Below are 22,723 nucleotides of genomic sequence, written 5' to 3' on the forward strand. Positions count from 1 at the left end.
TGGCCCAGCCAGAGTCCAGATTAGAATCCGATCGAACATCTCTGGAGAGATCTGAAAATGGCTGTGCACAAATGTCTCCCATCCAACCTGATTGAGCTTGAGACTTAATGCAAAGAAGAAGGGGCAAAACTGCCTAAAGATAGGTGTGCTAAACATGTGGGATCATGTTCAAAAAGACTTGAGGCTGTATTTGCTGCCAAAGGTGGATCAACAAAGTATTAAGCAAAGGCTGTGAATACTTATGTAAATGTGATTTCTTAGTTTTATATTTTTAATGAATTCAAAAAAAGTAAAAAAAAAACTTCACATTGTCATAATGGAGTATTTTGTGTAGGAATTTGAGATAAAAGATTAAATTAATACAATTTGGAATGAGGCTGTAACATAACAAAATGTGGAAAAAGTGAAGCGCTGTGAATACTTTCCGGATGCACTGTATATACATATACATATATATATATATATATATATATATATATATATATATAGTTAAGAGTGCCAGTCCATCCAACCCTATGTTTTTTTCTCTGCCACAAGGGAAGATTTGGACCTTGCAAGTTTATACAATAGGTTGCACCATTTTGGCGGCTTCTTCCTTCCTTTCTTCCTTCTTTCAACACTTCCAAAATGAAGTGACCAGCTGCAGTAAGAGGGCTAGGGTTGATGAGGAGCAGAGCTGGATGGGGATGAAGGGTAGGGGATGCTCCTTCATTCGGTGGCCTTCAGGGAAAAGGAGAGCTTTGGTCTGGACTTGCCCTTGCCAAGGATGATTTTCTGCTCCTCCTTCTGCTGCTTCTGCCGGTCCTGCTCCAATTTCATGCGTTCCTCGTGAATTTTTCTCTGCTCCTCCACAATGCGTAACTGATCTTCAGCCTGACAGAAAAAACAGAGTTACATGTTAGGAACTGCCACAAAAGGCAAGCATGTTCAGTTCAAAGCAGGAGTTAACATACGTTCACTATTTGTGCGACTGGAATGTTAGATGCACGAGTTTAATGTGATCCGTGCCTGCTTTAACCTTTTAAAAGCAGGCCGATCACATTTGATATAGAACAAAAACAAGCCCTGCTTCTTGCAGAAAATACTAGGTCGACCAATTATCCGGAAGGTTGGTTAACAGAACCACAATTTGGGAATTTGACTGATATCGGTATTAGCATTTGTATCCATTTGATGAGCAAATCATTAAGTCTTATGCAACCAAGACCCTCCCCTGCTGGTCCTCTTCCTCTAACCAGGGATCAGAATGGAGATTTTCATTTTCAGCTGAAATAGCCAGCGTCCAGGAATAAACCAGGGCGGTTCAGTCCCTGCAGCTTGTGCGACAATGCGGCCAATTTTTCTAACGGCCGCCAGGGTGCGCCAGAGCAATAAAGGAAAGAGTGAGACAGTCGGATTTTGAATTTGTTTGCTACGCAAGAGAAAAAGTGAAAAAGTCGGAATGCCTTTGGGGTTCAAAAACAGCGGAAATCCGCGGATCCGCGGAAAATTCTGATCCCTGTCTAACCTAGCTACCCAACCCTCACCTTCTGATTCGATAAGCGGCTGGAGGCGGTGCCACTAAAACAGGATCAATATGAGAGCGCGGCAACTCAGCTAACCTGTCCCGTAATAGAAGAGAGATTAAAAGTGTGTTTAACTTGTTTTAGGGAAGCATGTTTAGGTGGTGACTGTTAGCTCTTATCATAACATTAGTTCATCAATCAAGCGTGTGTGTTTGTGATTGAAAGAGAGCATAAAAAGCATGCCAAAGCGGGAGTAATGAGCTCAGATAGCAGGGGTCTCCAACCGTTTTTAAGCATCGAGGTACTTTTCGTTACTCATTAACGCAAAGGCCACTCAGTTTGATATGAATTTCCAAAAAATCAACTTAGCTAGATGGATTGCTAAATAGTTACAAAGGTAGTTTAATAGTTAGCTACAAGCGTAAACAGGTAAAAAACTAAATGGTGTTTAGATATTTAGCTAAAAGTGTAAAAATCCATCTAAGTAGCAAAATTGTAAGCGAAAAACAAAGATTGATAGATAGGGGGGCAAAATTTAGCTTGATAACTAGCAAAAAAGGTAAAACGTTAGGTAGATCGCTTGCTAAATAAATAAAAAGGTAGGAAGCTATAGCTAACTACTAAGTTAAAAATGTAGCAAGATGGCTAGCTAAGGAAATTCATATTTGTTGGTCATTTGCTTTGGAAAACCTACAATTGGAATTGTGTTTGTTGTATTTACTGTAAAATATAAAAAAATATGAATATATTTTAATTGATTCAAAATAGTTATCAATACTTGAAAATAATTTTTTGTCCATGAAGACCATGATCTGGAACTTATTAATCTGAATATATAAAACAACAACTAATCATGTTATTACCAGGTAATTTTTTTTAAAAATAAGGTTAAAAACTTGACTGCAACCAAAAAGAAAAACATTTTACAAGAAAATCCCAATTATCTGGTGAGCTATTTTCATAACAGGTCGGCAGGCACCTCAGCTGTCCTCAGGGGGCACGCTGGTACCCGCGGGCATTACATTGGAGTCTCCTGACATTAGCTAATCAATATGGGTCTAAAACAGGAGTGCCCACACTTTTAAATTCCCCAGTCCTGTTGAAATTTCAATGTATTTTTTGTTTTAAGTTTATTTTGGTCAAGTTGTTTGTATTTCCACTTCCGGCGCCGTCACGAATGGCAGCCACTCCAGCAGCTCCCGTGTTATTACCGCTACTTTTGTGATTTGTTTTTTTGCTTACTTTATCAGTGCCTTGCAACACTTGTAGCACTTTGGATTACTTTCTATCCTATGGATATGGGTTTCAACGCGCAAAAATACGTATATTCAAGAAATCTACTCCTCGACCTGAAGAATTCTCGAGCCGGCGCGGTCCCCCTTTTACCTAACGAGGTGAGGCGACCCTACCGGGGTTGCAGAGCCGGTGCTAAGGTAAAGGCTAAGCGGCGAAGTGGCGATATAAGCCCACGGTACCGTCCATAATCATGGGGAATGTCAACTCCCTACCAAATAAGATCGACGAACTGGCTGTGCTTGTGAAAGACATCAAAGCATACAGGGAGTGCAGCTTGCTTTGCTTTACGGAAACGTGGCTCACGTCTAGCATCACGGACGCAAACATCGCGCTAAACGGCTTCTGCGCTGTTCGGGCTGACAGAGGCACAAAAGTCAGTGGGAAGCGCAAAGGAGGGGGACTGGCTATCTACGTGAACACGAGGTGGTGTAACCCCGGGCATGTAAAAACAAAGCTTTCTATCTGCTGCCAAGATGTCGAACTTTTGGCTGTAAGTCTGCGTCCCTATTACATGCCCAGAGAGTTCGGACACGCCATTGCTGTCATTGTTTACATCCCACCGCGCGCTGATGCGGAAGTAGCGTGTGACGTCATCCACTCGCAGTGGCAAAACTTCAAACACAACACCCGGAGGCTGCAATGTTAATCTCTGGGGACTTCAACCACATGACTCTTGATAGGACACTGCCCTCTTTCGTCCAGTATGTGGACTGCAAGACCAGGGGAAATAGGACTATTGACCTTCTGTATGCGAATATCAAAAATGCATACAGTGCTAAACCACTGCCTGCCCTTGGAAAAGGAGACCACAACCTCATTCTGCTTAAACCACAGTACAAACCAAAAGTGAGGAGGCTACCAACAACCACACGCTCTTTTAGAAAATGGTCCACCGAGGCAGAGCAGGCTCTGAGAGACTGCTTTGGACGTACGGACTGGGATGTCCTGCTAGGGTCCAGCAGTGGGGACATTGAGGAGATGGCAAACTGCACTACTGACTACATTAACTTCTGCATGGACAATGTTGTTCCTATAAAGACTGTACGCTGCTATGCCAACAACAAGCCCTGGATCACGAGCGACATCAAGTGCCTTCTGAACCAAAAGAAGAGGGCCTTTAAAAATGGTGATCAACAAGAGCTAAAACGAGTGCAGAAGGAGCTCAAAGTCCAGCTCCGGAAAGGGAAGGAGCAGTACAGGAGGAAGTTGGAGAAAAAGCTGCAGAACAACAACATGAAGGATGTGTGAGAAGGGATGAAAACAATTACTGGCTGCAGCACCAAGCAGGGTGTGGCTGTGGATATAGATGTGGGGCGAGTCAACCAGTTGAACAACTTTTTCAACAGGTTTGACCACTCCGCCTCATCCTCACCCCTGAGTACTGCAGCTGTCCTTCCCCCTCCCCCTCTGGACACTAGCATGGAAGACATCCCCCCACTAAAAATAACTGCAGCCCAGGTGTGTGGAGAGCTAAGAAGGCTGCGAACCAGCAAGGCAGCTGGTCCAGATGGAGTATCCCCCCGACTGCTGAAAGCCTGTGCGAAAGAAATCAAGACCTGAGGAACTCAACGACTTCAGGCCTGACATCCATGGAGCGGCTGCAGCTGCACCACCTGAGGCTACAGGTCCGTCACGCCATCGACCCACTGCTATTCGCTTACCAGGAGAAGGTGGGAGTGGAGGATGCTATAGTATACATGTTACACCGATCCCTCTCTCACCTGGATAGGGCTAAGGGGGCTGTGAGGATTACATTTTTGGACTTCTCCAGTGCCTTCAATACCATACAGCCTCTGATACTGAGTAGGAAACTGACGGAGATGGGAGTTAGCTCACACCTTGTAGAATGGATTACTGACTACCTGACAGGCAGACCCCAGTATGTGAAACAGGGGGGCTGTACATCGGACACTGTGGTTAGCAGCACAGGATCTCCGCAGGGGACCGTGCTCTCTCCGTTCCTATTCACTCTATATACATCGGACTTTAAGTACCGTATTTTCCGCACTACATGGCGCACCGGGTTATAGGGCGCACCCCGAAAAAATAGTTTTTGGTCCTATTTTTGACATATATAAGACGCACCGGATTATAAGGCGCTACAATGGGAACGTGGACAAAACAGTCAGATAGTTCAGTCCAACTTATTACCCCCTTAACATTCCGAAAGCTTGCAAAGACGCAAATACGTGTCGAGAACACGTGCGAATGCGGTGTCCGTTAGGGTGGTCCTTATTTTTCGACTTTTAAAATTTCATGCTCTGACCCCTTGAATATGTTCCAATATATACAAAACGTAATTAGGCAAAGTTTCATCAAAATCAAAGGATATTTAGAGGTCGCTCAAGGCCTCTGAAATTTTGGTATGAAAAATAAGGATTTTTCGCACATTATATCAGACCTAGTGTACAAAGTTACTTGTAACTTTTCTTGTGTTACAATTATAAGCAATGGACTGAAATTGGATGTTCTAAAACGCCGTACACATAGGGTTAAGATTTCCGTTTTTTCTCGAAAATTGCCAAAATTTTACCATTTTGGGAAATTTCAAAGTCGTTGAGCTACCTCTAAATATTATCCAAATTGTTCAAAATTGCACACAGTGTGTTTTTATCGATATAAGAACATATGCGGGGGGTCAGAGCCCAATATTTCAAAAAAAATAATTTCGACCCCCATTAAGGACCACCCTAGTGTCCGTAAGATGTCACTCAAATGCATCGTTCCATCATTCGGAAGGTTAAAGTCTTGGGATTCAAGAAAATATAACCATTCCTTCGTATCTATTTTCTTTTTCGCTCGCAACTTTACTGTGCATATGACAAACACTTGGAATTGAGTTTAATTTAAAAATAGACACTCCATTCCATCCATTATCTGCACCGCTTATCACAGAAACATCGAGTTCAGTCTGAAACAAGACAATATAAAACCGGGAATAGCTCACCGAAGTCATTGTGTTCATAATAATGTGCAGGCAATGTCCTCTTATATCCGTGAGGGTAGTAAATCCAGGAGAATACAATATTTACAAATACAGAATAGAAAAAAATGCTTTCTCTATGCCATCGGCCACATGCTATACGCATTCATCTTTTTCGGCCAATTGCAGGCTTTGTTTCGCTGTTTAAGCCAATGGCAGCCTGTACATTATAAAAAGGATCCGCCTCTTGACCTCCGAATAACTTTAGCCAATAGTGATCGATTCAACTGATGATTGACACATCTTTTTCGGCCAATTGCAGGCTTTGTTTGCCGTTTGAGCCAATGGCAGTCTGTAAATGATAAGAAGGATCCGCCTCTTGACCTCCGAATAACTTTAGCCAATAGTGATCGATTCAACTGATGATTGACACATTGGTTAGCCAATGAAACGCCGGTAAATAAATCCCACCATCCACCGCGTACTACCGGTACTTGGCGTTCGGGGGAAAATCGAGTCGGCGGCTGCAAGTTAGTTGGAAAACTTAATGTTGATCCATAAATAAGGCGCATTGTATTATAAGGCGCATGGTCAGCTTTTGAAAAAAATAAAGGCTTTTAGGTGCGCCTTATAGTGCGGAAAATACGGTACAACTCTGAGTCCTGCCATGTGCAAAAGTTTGCCGACGACTCTGCGATTGTGGGATGTATCAGAAATGGGCAGGAGGAGGAGTACAGGAAATTGATTCAGGACTTAGTCCGATGGAGCGACGCAAACCACCTGCACCTGAACACCACCAAGACCAGGGAGATGGTGGTGGACTTCAGGAGAACCAGAACTCACCCGGTTCCAGTAACCATCAAAGGAGAATGTGTAGAATCTGTCCAGACCTACAAATCCTGGGTGTGCAGCTGGACAACAAACTGGACTGGACTGCCAACACAGAAGTTCTATGTAGGAAAGGGCAAAGCCGACTTTACTTCCTCAGAAGGCTGGCCTCCTTCAAAATCTGCAAAAAGCTCCTGAAAATATTCTATGAGACAGTAGTGGCAAGCGCCCTCTTCTATGCGGCAGCGTGTTGGGGAGGCAGCGTCAAGAAGAAGGATGCCTCTCGTCTCAATAAACTGGCTAGGAAAGCGAGCTCTGTTGTGGGCAAAGAGCTGGACAGCCTAACAACAGTAGCTGAGAGACGGGCACTGGAAAAGCTGCGGTCAATCATGGATCCATCGCATCCACAACACAGCATTATCTCCAGACAGAAGAGCAGTTTCAGCGACAGACTGCTGTCACTGTCTTGTACTACGGACAGACTGAAGAGATCTTTTCTTCCTCATGCCATGAGGCTCTTTAACTCTAACCGGCAGAGTAAAAGCCCACAGTAAACCACACCACCTACATTGCATATTACCGAATCTTATTGCAATATGTATTTTGTGTAGCACTATTTAGTTATTCTATATAACACGCTACAGTGGGCATTTGCACGTCACACTGGGTATTTGTATATTGTATTCTTTTTGCTTTATTATTGTATTGTTCTCAGCTCAGGGATGCTGCTGGAAATGTGAATTTCCCTTCGGGGATGAATAAAGTATCTATCTATCTATTTATCTATCGACATTTTTTTTATTTATTTATTGTAATAAAAGAATCAGAGGCCTTTTTTTTTTTTATGTGTCTTTACACAAGTTTCTGCTAACCCTAGCTTCAGGACAGATATTACGCTGTGGCCCTTGGTGAAAATGAGTTTGACAGCCCTGGTGTCGAGCATAGAGATGTTGATAGAGTATTGGTAGGTATCGTTTTGAACCTGGTTATAAAGTATGCGCCTCGATACACAAGGCATTATATGAATTATATCATGGCCTGGGTATCGATACCGCGATACGGTTTGCTACTATTCTACGCGACTAGATACAGGACGAAAATATACACTAGGGCCCTTATTGCTGGATAGTTTCTGTTAAACAAAAGTACACATGGGCTTGTATCTTAAATGTATTAAAAGAAAACTGAGAAATTTGCTTAAAGATTGTCAAGTCATGTTTATTTGTATAGCCCTTAATCACAAGAAGCCTCAAAGGGCGGTAGAGACTACAGAATATGATTATACCATCCCCTGATCTAAAACCAACATGAGGGTAAGGAAAAACTCAAAAATTTCAGCATGAGTAATATTGCAACATCTATGAGAAGTGCTAATGCTGTTACATCTAATGCCACATATAGAATTAGAAATATATAAAGCCAATACATTTATGAACTGTAACTTTCTAAATATTTTTCATTTGTTTTGAATCAAACCCATGGACTTCTTTATAAGGTTGGTTTAGAGCAGTGGTCTCCAACATGATGTACAGGGCACCAGGTAACCCCCTGAGAACAACTGAGTTCTGAAAATAGCTCACTAGTGATGATGGGTGATTGTGATTTTACTGAAATTTTGATTTATATCAGGCATTATGATTTAGAGGTTTACTGAGATATTTAACTCAACTTCTAAATATGACAACCTGGTAAAATACGCGTATGTATAAGTGTATAACGCCTATATGAATAATGAAATTACACAACGGCATTATTTATTTATCTAACCAATACTTTTTTTTATCGCCGTCATTGTTACTGACAAGTGAAAAACGGTGCGTTACTTTGAATAAAGCAGTTTTCCAATCTTCTCCTAGCTGTTAACGTCTTGTCTTTTCAGATCATGTAACTATTCAAAAATAGCGATTACCATATAGTTAGATGGCGATTATGAATATAGTATTTACTAAGCGCTGAAAGAAAAGGCGAATGAGGGCTGATTCGCAAAATACTTTAGCCCTATATTTCACCCTACTCGTGTCGTTTGCGAACAAACGTCTCTATAAGCCGGTTCTTGGAACTGAATGAAGGGAGGCGGATTCCCACAAATCAACAGCTGGTTCTCTCCATGATGCCTTTTCCCCTAGTGATTAGTCAATGTGCATTTTTTGTGATTCTGTGTTGTTGACTTTAAATTCATTTAATATAAAAAAGTCCCCAAAAAATTATTTTATGGGGTATATATATATATTACAGTGGGACCTTGCTACTTCGCGGTTCGACGTTGCGGATTCAGAGCTTCGCGGTCTGTAATGGTAAAAAAAAAAAAAAAAAAAAAAAAAAAAATTGTTTTTTGAAGGGGCGTCACTACTTTGCAGATTTTCACTTTTTGCGGGAATCCTCCTCGGCCGACGACCCTAGCACGGCTCGCCGTTCTCGTTTCCGGGCGCGCGGTTTTGGTGCGGCTTCCGCTTCACCGCCCCCTCACCCCACAGGTCCCCCCTACCCCTTTCCCCCGCGGCAGCCCGTCCGTCGGCCCGAGCCATCGAGGGCCGTATAGCGCCATGTAGAGCCATCGCGGCCTGAGCGGGAGACCCCGGGCGCCGGTGTTGTGCCCAAATTCGACTCCCGTACAAAATCCTCCCCCCCTCGCTTGAACACGGATTCTGCTGCGCGGATTCTGCTGCGCGGATTCTGCTGCGCGGATTCTGCTGCGCCTCCGCGCGGATCGCCCGACCCGCTCGGCTTGTCGCGGTGTCGAGCGTATCGCGCCCGAAAGTACCCGCGCCGCGGGTTAGGGGCTCACTCACGACCCTAATAAGGATAAGCGGTGCAGATAATGAGATGAGATTTTTTTTTTTGAAGGGGCGTCGCTTCTTCGCAGATTTTAACTTTTTGCGGGTGGTTTTGCTCCCTATTAACCGGGTCTTAAAAAAAATAAAAATTTAAAAAAAATAATAATTTTATTTTAATCTTTTTTTTTTTTGAAGGTGCGCCGCTACTTAGCGGATTTTCACTTATCGCTGGTGGTTTTGATCCCCATTAACCGCGATAACCGTACTGTATATAAATATAAATATTATATAAACCCATATCCCCCCAGTGGAAGGTGGCTAGAGTCAAGAACACATTCCTGACACTTTCTGGGAGATTGATACAGAAGAGGGGATTCCCAGCCCCCCGCTCAACCCAACTGATGTGTTGGGAGTCATTAGGTGACCAAACCCCCCAATTCAAACCCCTAATGCCGAGCGCCAAGCAGGGAGGCAATGAGTACCAATGTTGTAAGTCTTAGGTATGACTCGGCCGAGGCTTGAACCGGCAACCTCCCAGTCTCGAAGCGGGCGCCCTACCCCCAAGGCCACCGAGCTGGGAGATTTATGAATATCCTAATTTTATTTCATCTGTTTTTCAGTGTCAATGTGTTTATATAAAAATGTAAAGTTTATTCCTTTTTATTATTTTACCTCTTTTCTCATTTTGTTATTGTATTTTTTATTTTATTTCTTTTTTTCTCCCTTCCGTTTTGTACATGAAGTACAGTAGGCTTTGTCTACTTGACCAGTTGTCTCATGTAGTGAGAAATAGATTTAATTTATTAAACTCACTTTATATTGTTTGCTGCAGATTGTTATTCTTTTATTGCAGCTGGTGCTGGTGAGGCCCAATAAATCTTAAACGGTTCTATAACACAACAGCCCCTTTGTTCTTCTCTATTCAACAGACTCAAATACTTCTCAGAAAAGTATTTAATATACAACAACTCCTTTTAGGAACAAAAATAGTTACTTTTCCTGGTGACTTGTTACTTTTAATATAGAGTAATTCAGTTACTAACTTGGTTACTTTTTGGAAGAAATAGGGAGGAGCTCTAATTACTTAATTAAGTAATGTTTCCAACACTAATAAAAACATAGCAACAAAATGGTAAAAAAGTAATGATAACTCGTCATGTTAGAAATGCATATCAAACTGGTAGCCCTTCATGCCAATAAGTAACAAAAAGTAGTTCTTAGGCCAAAAAAAAAAGGTTTGATGACCCCTGGCTTATTTTCCGAAAAAATGATCAGTTGTTGCATTCAATTTTACAATAATTGAATTATATCACACACCCAAGGGTAGGAAATTCAAGGCTTAAATTACAGCTACTGCAGCTTCCCTGTGTAGACTTTGCATGTTCCCCCCGTACCTGTGTGAGTTTCCGCAAGGCACTCGGGTTTACAGTGCATGTCAGGTTAATTGGCCCTTTCAAATTGTCCCTGGGTGTGTATGCACGAGTGAGTTGTCTCTGTATCCCCTGCGACTAGCTGACAACCGGTTCATGATGTCCCTTGCCCACACGACCCCAGTGAGGATAGCGGCACAGAAAATTGATAGATTATCTCAGAAGGTATTTGGAAAATCCGTAAAGGGTTCCTTTTTTAGGAGCAAGTATCATTTCATAAGTGGCAAGCCACCAAAATTAGTTTTGACACCACAACAAATTCTAGAATGGTGCACCGTAACTCACCTGGGTTGACAAATATCAAAATTCTCTACTAAACTCTACCGTATTTTCCAGACTTTATGTCACAGTTTTTTTTTCTCCTAGTGTGACTTATTATTCGGTGAATCTTATATGTGAAATTGTTATCACATCATTATGAGGCATACCATTTCACACATTATTTTTACACTAAACTGCCAGAGTCTAGGCCCGAAAGTTGATCATATCAACCTAGCCGTGTTGTGCCGAAAAATGACGCCTCATGTGAAATCTTTTATGTGCCCTTATACGAGTCATTCCTAAACCAAAAACTTTCCCCTGAAAGATTAGTCAGGTTAGTTGTGTTAAAACTCTAATGCTTTTAGTGTAAAAGGTTGCAACCTTGCATATGATGAAACGTGCAAAATAAAAAATGTCAACCAATCAATTATTGAAAATATCTTACACCAATTTGTAAGCTTTTACAGCAAATGATAGGGGCTCCAAAATTCGGTTTTGGGCCTCCTCGTAATACTAATAATCGGCATCGGTCATGAAAAATCCATACCGGTCGATCCTTAGTCTCAGCCATAAGACATAAACGCAGCTGTAAAGGTACCTATTGGTCAATGAGAGCCACAAATAAGACATTCAAAATTAAACCATACCAGCTTGGCTTGAGCCTCTGCAATCTTACGGTTGTTTTCCTCCAAGATTTTTTCAAGCTCCTCCCGTTTTGATTTTTCTTCCTCCTGGAAGCATGACAAAATATTATGAAAGCGCACAAACAGGCTTTAGCTGCACCATTCCTTATACACTCATATGCCACACATACATGCATACTAGATTAATTAATTACACCTCAGAGAAATATTTTTGAAAATATTTTTTCACTCGAACCTTTGTGGCACACTTTGCAGCCATACTAAAATTGTTTCAAATTTACAATGGGTCACAAAAGGTACCCTCAGCCCTCCCACAACAGCCTTTATATTTCCAGCAATATTATACTTAAGCCAAATCAGGATCATGTTCTAATACTTTGACATTCAGACAGTCTAGCAGAATACACAATGAATGTCCTTAGCAAGAAAATACAAAGAGGGAATAGTTTTGGCTCACCAATGCATGTATACCTACGCATTTTCCTTGCCTGTGTACCTACACAACTGCTGAAATCATTCCACATTTAACAGTTGTATATTTACTGTCTCGTCCGGACTGTCTGGCCCCTGCAGAGAGAGAAACGCTCCTGTGGTGGGTGTGTACGTAGGTAGTAGGTAGGGGAAACTTTGCCAGACCACACCCGCGGTACTCTCCTTTATAACAGATTTCTGCACTGCTGAGCCTGCAGTCACAGCTCTGAGTTCATTTACTGTTTTTCATCTTCTGTGCAGCAGCACTTCCCCAGATGATAAGTTGAGGGAAGGAGAGCACAGCAAGACATGTTTTGTGTGTGTTCAAGAAGAACCGGACCACGGTAAAACTTACAGGACAGGACACAAGCCACAGTTGAGCTGAAAGGCTGCAGGACAGCTTGGGTCAAGTGCTATAGTTAGGAAGGTGGTTACAATTAACAATATAAATCTGTACACACAGCCCTATAGAGGAAGCAAGTCATGAGTAAAAGACAATAATATTGTTCCTAAAAGGAAAAGACTTGTCTGGCAGAAAACAATTTATGCATATCAGTTATGATCAAATTGTCATTATTTCAGAAGGGAATTCTTGCCTAAATGAATAGTTAACTCGAAAGGACAGGAAAAAACACAATCACAGGAGTATGTTTGAGGTGAAGTCCCCTGAAATCTAGGCTGATAGTCCTGCGGTGTAAATACTAGGGCTGTTTTATGTGCGCAAAAGTGCGAGCAAATAAGGTATCCTTGTGAAATAAATAGGGGGACAATAGTGGCATACCATAAAAATCTCAAATGAGTTATAGGTAACATTTCGCTTTCTGAAGCAAAACCATAACTGCAATTTAGCTAAAGCTTGCGCAACTGTGATGAGGTTTTCATTCCACAACAGTTCTCTGAGGTGGATAAGATCAGCTGGATTTTATCTCTTAATTAATATTTTAGATACAGTAAGTGATGTGATTGGACTAGTTGAGGCTGATACAAGTTAACATCTAAAAATTGTAAAACCTAAATAAACGATGAGCCATGAGTTATCCAATTTGTGTTATAAAAGGAGTTATTTTTTCTGTCACATTTAAACTGAAAGATTACTAAAAGTATAAATACATGTTAAAGAGGGAATTATGTATGTTCAGCAAGTAAACAGCTGTGTTTTATGGCAATATTATAGGCATTGGACATTAACGAAATCCAAATCTTAAAAAAAATAGCAACATTGTTAAATCGAAGATTATTTGAGGCTCATTCTGTTATTATCCATTTATTAATGATTTATTAGTTGATTTATGTTTTCTTATTTGTATTTCATTGCGTTTTTTATTTAATGTAAAAACTGAATATATCTGTGCAAGATTTTAAAATCATAGATTTATTATTTGAGCCTCATTCTATTATTGGGTTTTTATTAATGATTTATCTGTTAATTTATGTTTTCTTATTTGGGTTCCAATGCACTTTTTTATTCAATGTAAAATGTGAATATAGCTGTGACAGAGTGCTTGCACAAATAACACTTTTAAACTCATTTCATTATTTCTACAACAATTGATTCAAAATAAAAAGGAAACCAAAGCATTAACATCTCTCTTATCCAGTTTCAGTGCAGCAATTGAGAACCCAACCTTTATAGTTTTTAATTGCTGGTTAAAGGTCACAAGCGCTTGCAAGACAGCAGCTGGCTAAAATATCCTAAATGGTGCATTGTGTCAGAGAAGTTGGGTAAAAGGAAGTTTCATGATTATCTTGAAGGAAGCGACCTCTAAATATACATTCCACACAGAGTCAAAGATGTAGTGGGTGACTGGAGAACAACGGTTGTAGTAAAGAGAAAAAGGAGGAGCTCGTTTCCAAACGACTAAGCGTTACCTCTCTGGCTTTTTGTGCTGCCAACTCTGCATGTCGCTGTTTTTCAAGCTCCTCTAGTAGCTGTTTCTCCATGATGCGTTTTGCCTCCTCAACACGACGGAAAACCTCCCGCTCAATCTCCTCCTTGCGCTTCTCCAGCTCTTCTTCTACCCTCTTGGCCACAAGCTCTTCTACTCGCCGAGCAGTCTCCTCTTCAATAAGCTTTTCCTCAATCTCCTGTTGGCGACTAGTGGAAAGAAAGGTTGTTTGAATAAGATTGGTGACAAGAAATAATATGTTTTTCCCAAGAGAATCACTTGATTAGAAAAAAAATGGGATGAGTGAATGGAAATGTTTTGAATGAATTGTGAATCTAAACTGAATGAATCCGAATAATTAAAGGTAAAAATATGATCATCAAAATATGTCAACTGACATAAAAACGTATAATCAAGGTGGTACTAGTGTGATTTCCGCCAAGGACATTTAAAACGGACATTTGTGCAGGCCAAAGATTGTGATTTAAACTAAATTTAGATGTGCGAATAAATGATATTATTCCCTGCTGTGTTGAGCAAAATATTAACCCATCACAGGTGTTTAAGTCACCAACGGTCACATTGTAATTACTGCCCTTACGATTACCTTAATTTAACCAAAATCTTTTCAGCTTCATCAGAAAGTGTGAGCTCAAGCTGGCTTGCGTTAATTTACTTGAAATAGAAGTAGTGAAAGCACTATTGAGGTAAATTAGTCTGCACTCGCCAGGAGGTGGTGAAAGTAGAAAGTGTGGACAGTCTCTGATTAATTGAACCATGCACTTCTGTACATTTATAACAGGAGTCGCGAACTTTTTGAACCCTAGAGCTACTTTTATTTTTACCCATGTTTATTTGTATAGCCCTTAATAACAAACAGTCCCATGGGGCTGAACAGACCACAGATTATTGCACCATTCTCCAATCTAAAACCTACATGAGAGCAAGGGAAAAACGCAAAAACCTCAACATGAGAAAAATGAAGATGAATGAATGAATGAAAACTTTTATTTCGAAAATTAAAATAAAAACAGGACAAAAACAATGAGTCAACAACAAAATAATGTCACATAACATGTTCGAAAAGGGTTAGTCAGAAGCAGATGCTTATTTTTCCTACCCCTTTATCTTCCCTATTAAATACATTTTACAAATTCTCCTTTCCTCTTATGTCTAATATAACAAAATATCATGGATATACTTATTACATAGGTCAGATATCAATAATTATAATGATTACAATAATCACAGATTTTATACACTAATCTTCGCAATACCCATCCCTCAACGTCATAATGTGCCTAGTTACCAAATGTCACTGCGGCACCAATGATAATAACAACAATAAAAATAAACATACCGTATTTTCCGCACTATAGGGCGCACCGGGTTATAGGGCGCACCCCCAAAAAATAGTTTTTGGTCCTATATATTCCATAGATAAGGCGCACCGGATTATAAGGCGCTACAATGGGAACGTCGACAAAACAGTCAGATGATTCAGTCAAACTGATTACCCCCTTAATATTCCCAAAGCTTGCAAAGAAGCAAATACGTGTCGTAGACACGTGCGGATGCGGTGTCCGTACGATGTCACTTAAATGCGTCATTTCAAATATCATTCGGAAGGTTGAAGTCTTGGGATTCAAGAAATGCCAAACATTTCTATGTTTCTATTTTCTTTTTCGCTCACAACTTTACTGTGCATATGACAATAAACACTTGGAATTGAGTTTAATTTGGGGTTTTTAAGGGTTATTGATCTATCTTCGTTATTCATTATCCATTATCCGTTATCGGTCAGTTCATAATACGCTACAAAGCCTAGGAGCCGGGACACTTACACTCAGCCAAAAGGCCAAGCTAAGGTCCTAGCCCTAAAGCCTTGCTGCGATCATTGCGAATGCACCGTTCCCGGAGGTACTGCTATACCGGGCCGATGCGTGGAGTGGACAGAGCAAGCTCATATTCCATCTCCGAAATGCAAAAATCAAAGATAGTGACTTCACAAGTCAAACTATAGAAATGATCCCTAAGAAGTCAAAAACTATAGAAATGATCCCTAAGAGTATTTACTCAACTCATCACAGCAACATCAAGATACCGGGAAAATATAAAGCCGCATAACTCACCTGAGTTCTCACGTTCAATAATGATACGCAATCATGGTCTTCTTACAACCGTGAGTGAAGTAAATCCAGGAGAGTAGAATATTTACAAATACAGACTAATGAAACATGTTTCTTTATGGCGTACTTTAGCAAGCTTGCTACGCCATTGCTAAACTCGGCCGATTGCAGGGTTTGTTTTGGCCATCTAGCCAATCCGAGGCTCCGAATAACTTCAGCCAATAGCGATCGATTTAACGGATGATTGACACATCTTTTTCAGCCAATTGCAAGGTTTGTTTTGGCCCTCTAGCCAATCTGAGGCTCAGAATAACTTCAGCCAATAGCGATCGATTTAACAGATGATTGACCCATTGGTTAGCCAATGAAACGCCGGTATATAAATCCCAGCATACACCGCGGACTTGCTACGCCATTGCTAAACTCGGCCGATTGCAGGGTTTGTTTTGGCCCTCTAGCCAATCTGAGGCTCAGAATAACTTCAGCCAATAGTGATCGATTCAAATGATGATTGACACATTGGTTAGCCAATGAAACGCCGGTATATAAATCCCAGCATACATTGCGGACTACTCCACGTTCGGGGTAAAATCGAGTCGGCGGCTGTTGAGTAAGTTGCGAGACCTTGCGAATTTAATATTGAGCCATATATAAGGCGCACTGTGTTATAAGGCGCATGGTCAGCTTTTGAAAAAAATTAATACTTTTAGGTGCGCCTTATAGTGCGGAAAATACGGTAATATTTATAATAACAGTTCTGATACAATAAAAGCAACAATAACAACAAGTTAACCATAGTTTTAAACGCAGTATTTCCAATCTCCCTCATATCTCATTTTCTTCATCCCTGTATTTCGCCAGTAATGCATTTTTGTATTTAAATTTGAACACATGGATAGTTGGACATTGTTTGATCTCATCTTGTAAATTATTCCAAAGTTTGACTCCACACACAGACACACAGATACTTTTCCTGGTTGTTCTCACCTTTGGGATTTTGAATTTACTACAACCCCTCAAGTTATAATTTCCCTCTTTCCGAGTGAATAATTTTTGTATGTTTTCTGGCACTATGTTTTTGTTGACCTTAAATAACAGTTGTGTAGTGAAAATTTTTATTAAATCATCCAATTTTAATAATTTGGACTGCATGAATAAATTATTGGTATGATCCCGATATCCTACCCTGTGTATGGTTCTTATTGCACGTTTTTGAAGGAAAAAAAGGGGCCGTAGTGAACTTTTGTATTTATTGCCCCAGACTTCTGCACAATATGTTAAATATGGCAGAACTAGAGAACAATATGATAAATACAATGCATTATAATTTCATTTCATTATTATTTAAAAGAAAATTGGCTTTATTAATTATTGAAATTATTTTAGATACCTTAGTTTGTATGTGTCTGATGTGTTTTCCAACTTAATTTGTTGTCTATTATGACCCCTAAAAACTCAATTTCTGATACAATGCAACACCATCCATTTTTACTTCTAAATCTTGATTTGCCTTACGATTACCAAAGAATATTACTTTAGTTTTATTTAAATTTAAAGATAATTTATTTATATCCATCCATACTTTTAGGTTAATTAGCTCACGATTCATGCAGGTTACCAAATCAATATAGTTATCATTTGAATAGAAAATGTTAGTGTCGTCTGCAAATATGACTATTTTCAATAGTTTTGAAACATTAAAAATATCGTTAATATATAAATTAAATAACTCTGGTCCCATGATAGAACCCTGTGGTACTCCACAACAGATGTCCAAGTATTCAGATGACAACTCTCCCATTTTTACATATTGCTTCCTCCTTGTCAAATAACTTTGAATCCATTGCAAAGCCACTCCCCTGATGCCATATCTTTCCAGTTTTTTTAATAGTATATTATGATTAATGGTATCAAATGCTTTTTTTAAGTCAAAAAAATACCCCGACTGCGTATCTCTTTTTTTTCTATACTATGGGTGATTTCTTCTACTGCATCAATAATTGCCATTGTTGCTGATCTGTTTGCTCTAAAACCATATTGACTTTCATTAATCAATTTATGTTTATCTACAAATTGTTCTAGTCTATTATTGTAAAGTCTCTCTGATATTTTTGAGAACTGAGGAAGCAGAGATACCGGTCTATAGTTTGTAAAAATGTGCTTGTTTCCATTTTTGTATATTGGTATAACTTTTGCTATTTTCATTTGATTTGGAAATTTGCCTGTTAGAAATGATAGATTACAGATGTAGGTCAATGGTTTCACAATGCTATTTATAATTTGCTTAACTAGTACCATATCGATGTCAAAACAATCCATGGACGTTTTGTTTTTACAGTTGTTAACCACGTCTAAGAGTTCTGATTCCATAACCCCGGATAAAAACATGGTCTTGGAGTTCATTTTTATCAGTGACTGAAATTGTTTACCACTGCACTCTCGGATATTTGCAGCGAGCTCTGGTCCAACATTTACAAAATAACTATTGAAATTTTCCACAACTTGATTTAAATTATAATTTTCACTGTTATCAATAAAATAGTTTGGATATGCATTACTTACATTCTTTCCTTTTATTATACTATTTAATATATCCCAAATACCATTGATATTACTTTTGTTATGATGTAATAAATTGGTATAGTATACTTTCTTGCTTGCTCTTAATATTCCTGTCAATTTGTTTTTATACGTTTTATATCGGGATTCAGCTTCCTCAGTTCTTAGTTTAATACATTTTCTATATGAGGTGTTTTTTTCTTACAAGCATTATATAAACCCTTAGTTATCAATGGATGGTTTACAGATTTATTCTTAATATTAGTTTGTCTCATTGGGCAATTTTTGTTATACTTGTTGGTGAATATTTCCAAAAACATGTCAAACACACGATCCACATCATCTGTACCATATATAGCGTTACAGTTTTGTTTAACCAAGTCATCATAGAGTGATACAATAGTCTCTTCGGTTCTAACTCGTTTGTAAACATAACCCTTAGTTGATTCTTGTCTACCTTTTCATCGTACACTGTAAAGATACCTTGAGAAGAGACCGTCCAGGATGATCGGGCTGCCATTTAGCTATGCAGCTATTCTTGAAATAATATCAAACTGGGTGCCCTTTGCGCTAATTAGTAACAAAAAGTAGCTGCCAGCTTGATAAGGGTTGGGGACCCTGTGCAAAAAAAGGCTCTTCTTGTCAAGTGCACAAAGCTAACTGACCAAGTTAGCATGTAGCTCTTCACGTAAACGTAAGCTAACCTTTTCTTGTTTTTTATGAACTTACATTTTTCTTTGCCGTTCCATTTCAGCCTTCCTCTCCTCCTCCTCTTTTCGCTGTTTTTCATCTATGGCATTCCTCTTGCTTAATGTCCTCCCGAAAATGTCGATGCGTTCCGTTGGGGACGCTGCTCTGTCCCTGCGAGAGGTTGTGGCAGACCGGGAACGAGAACGTGAATCTCTGCGCCTATTCCTCTTTGCTTCTCTTGACTTTGAGCGCTTCTTAGACCTTTCCCTGTCTTTAGATCGAGACCGACTTCTTTTTTTGCTGTGCTTGCTGCTTTTAGTGTGTTTGGACCGTGATGAGCTTCGGCTTCGAGAGCGGCCCATGCTTAACACTCGTCACACGCTGAGCGACTAGAATAACGCAAAGCAAAAGCGCGGGCAGTATCTGTGGTAGAGTATGAACGACTTTCTTGAGGTGTGTTTGTTCAAGGTAAAGAATCTTGCCAACTTGATCAGTGGGTATGGGACAGAAACTATTATTCGAAAGATGGTTTTAGCAGGCTGGTAGCTCGTATCAGCAAAGATGGCGAGTTGCCAAGTACGGTTTTCCCATCATGCAACGCGGTGCGGAGTTTTGATTCGTCTTTTTCTGAGACGTCTTAACCAATGAGCCACCATTTTCTATTCCAAGATACACAATCGGAGAAGCGAGACCTTGCACCTTGATTTTAAAAGGTATCAGTTTTTATATAGAGGTTACTGGCAAATGACTCTTCAGCAGCGGTCGGCAACCTATGGCAACCGTGGGTTACGGCGCTTTGTAGCGTATTATGAACTGACCGATAACGGATAATGAATAATGAATAACGAAGATAGCTAAATAACCCTTAAAAACCCCAACCCCCCGCTCGTCCCAGGGGAGTATGGACTAAATGCCAGGGAGCATGCTAGGTCCTTAATTTGGCCGTAGCGTAGCTTGGCCTTAGCTTGGCCTTTTGTGTACTTTCTATGAAGTCACTATCTTTGATTTTTGCATTTCGGAGATGGAATATGAGCTTGCTCTGTCCACTCCATGCATCGGCCCGGTATTGCAGTACCTCCAGGAACGGTGCATTCGCAATGATCGCATCAAGGCTTTAAGGCTAGGACCTTAGCTTGGCCTTTTGGCTGAGAGTAAGAGTCCCGGCTCCTAGGCTTTGTAGCGTATTATGAACTGACCGACAACGGATAATGGATAATGAATAACGAAGATAGATCAATAACCCTTAAAAACCCCAAAACCCCCGCTGATTACAATAATCCAGAAGTATTGGCATAAGAGCTTGGCCTGTCCACCCCACGCATCGGCCCGGTATCCGGGAACGGTGCATTCGCAATGATCGCAGCAAGGCTTTAGGGCTAGGACCTTAGCTTGGCCTTTTGGCTGAGAGTTAGGCCCAATCCCATTCCTCTCACTTGGCCCTGAGAACCCTCCAGTGAGGTCCCTCGATGGGGAAGTGCCCTCCGTGAGTGGAGTGCAAAGTGGAGATTGTCCCCTAAGAAATTGGACGACACTTGCAAGGTTCCACCCCAGTCCAGTAGATGGCAGTAATACGAATTGGCTGTAGACCTCAGTGACGTATTAGTCTACGTCACATGTAAACAACTCGAGTCTCAACCTGTGGTGTGTCAGTTGGAGAGTTCGTGCAACGTTAAAAATGCCAGCTACAGCAGTGTTATTACCGATTGCCTGAAAGTTCATCATCTTTTCCGTGTCTCCAATCAACGGAGGAGAAATGTGCTATACTGAAGACAGCTTCGGCGCTATGTAGTGCTGATTCATCTTTACAAGGTACGTACACTCATTAAAAAAAATGACCCGTTCGGTCAAATACAGTAAAAGTTAACATACAATGCACGTTCACATAATACCTTATGTTTGTGTAGACATAAATGGCAATCTACTTATTAGTATCTTAATGCCATTTTATGACATATAGTAGGGGTCTTTAGTGTGTGACATGATGAAAAGTAAACAAACACAAGAACAGTCCACCTGACCCTTAAGCTGACATAATATCGTCACCAAACTTCCCTGTACGACCCAAAAACCTTAGTTCATAAGGAATTTAATTCAAAAGAGTTGTCATTGGATATAAAAAAGGTCATTTCAACATTTTTTCATGATGCTTACATCACGAGTAAAAGCTGTCTTTTTCTTTTCTATGCCCAAATTTATGTCTAAATTGTTTGTTATCTATTGTGTTCCAGAGTGGCTGTCCCATAAGCGTGGACAGGTTGGACAGGAATGTTCCCATCCTGTGCTTATGGTTCGATGTGAAGTCAAAACTCATTCAGGACTTAAGGTTGAGCAAGAAGGTGATCTGGGCCCTGCAGGAGCTGCTAAAAAGGGAACAGGGCCATGGCTGGAGGGCCTGTACTGGCTGGCCCACGGTCTGTCCTACCGTGTGGTGTCACGGGTCTTCAGGGTTCCCAGGTTCACCATACACAGAATTGTCCACAGTTAATATGGAATAAATTGCCCAAAAGCCATGTTTTAGGCTTTGGAAGTCAGACCCACATTTGCATTCCGTGCTTTTCTGCATTACTATTCAATAAACATCTTTATTTTGAGTAACACTTTGGTGGTTTATTTCATAATGATGTGAGATACTGTGTGTGAACTATGTGACTGTTGGACAGAAAACAACTACAAATCACTCCAGTTTAAATAATAGTTTACTTTCAGAAAAACAAAATCACATTGGGCCGAAATACATAATAGTAAATAAATAATGTGTCACAAATTGTAACAAAAATATACCAATACTTCCATAAAGCTGGAAAACACAAACTGGAACTTCATTGAGTACTTAATAAAATAAAATATTTTCCTTTTATAAAACAAAGGGAAACATTGCAGAGATGTCACTGTTCTGGAAATTTGTCCACGAGCTTCCCAAAAAGGACGGGAACCGCTCAGTTTTGGCCACAGTTTCCTCGAGCCTTTTCGTCACTCCGGCAGACTCCTCTTTCAAAAAGTCAAGGAGTGTATCGTGCTTCCTTTTTTTTCTGGGTGATTTGGGGTTTGGCGCCGGATTAGAAAATGCCAACGACGTGCCCGTCGGTGTGGATGGCGTGGTAGCTGTGATGGTGGCCCGGCCAGCTCTTCCACGGGACGTTCTACATTGGCCTTTAGGTTGGGTGGAAAAAACAAGAATGCAATACACAAGCATTAATGCTTGTGTATTGCACAAAAACAACTGTGTATAGGATGCTCAACAAGTTGATGTGAGAAATTATAGGATGTGTTCTGGATAATTATTTGATAGTGAATAGATACACAAAATTGACATGTTATTCTTATGGC

At 40.3% G+C, this 22,723-nt stretch overlaps 1 protein-coding gene, 1 long non-coding RNA gene and 2 pseudogenes across 2 annotated transcripts; 2 read left to right on the forward strand and 2 right to left on the reverse strand.

The window, feature by feature from the left end:
• Nucleotides 1-412: 412 nt before the first annotated feature.
• Nucleotides 413-19,972, reverse strand: LOC148353410 (arginine and glutamate-rich protein 1-B-like). Its single transcript, XM_088352596.1, has 4 exons — nt 19,436-19,972; nt 14,002-14,227; nt 11,665-11,748; nt 413-873 (listed from the first exon to the last, which is right to left on the reverse strand). Exons 1-4 carry the CDS (start codon nt 19,756-19,758, stop codon nt 709-711), a joined length of 798 nt encoding a protein of 265 aa, XP_088208722.1. The 5' UTR covers nt 19,759-19,972; the 3' UTR covers nt 413-708.
• On the reverse strand, nt 15,917-16,133 carry LOC148353411 (U2 spliceosomal RNA; annotated as a pseudogene).
• Nucleotides 19,191-21,991, forward strand: LOC148353412 (uncharacterized). Its single transcript, XR_015852667.1, has 2 exons — nt 19,191-21,205; nt 21,625-21,991. It is a non-coding gene; the product is annotated as an uncharacterized LOC148353412 (long non-coding RNA).
• On the forward strand, nt 20,346-20,493 carry LOC148353413 (U2 spliceosomal RNA; annotated as a pseudogene).
• Nucleotides 21,992-22,723: the final 732 nt, after the last annotated feature.

The sequence above is a fragment of the Urocampus carinirostris genome, chromosome 14, assembly GCF_059441175.1.
Source record: "Urocampus carinirostris isolate Australia breed hairy pipefish chromosome 14, RoL_Ucar_1.0, whole genome shotgun sequence".
Taxonomy (NCBI): domain Eukaryota; kingdom Metazoa; phylum Chordata; class Actinopteri; order Syngnathiformes; family Syngnathidae; genus Urocampus; species Urocampus carinirostris.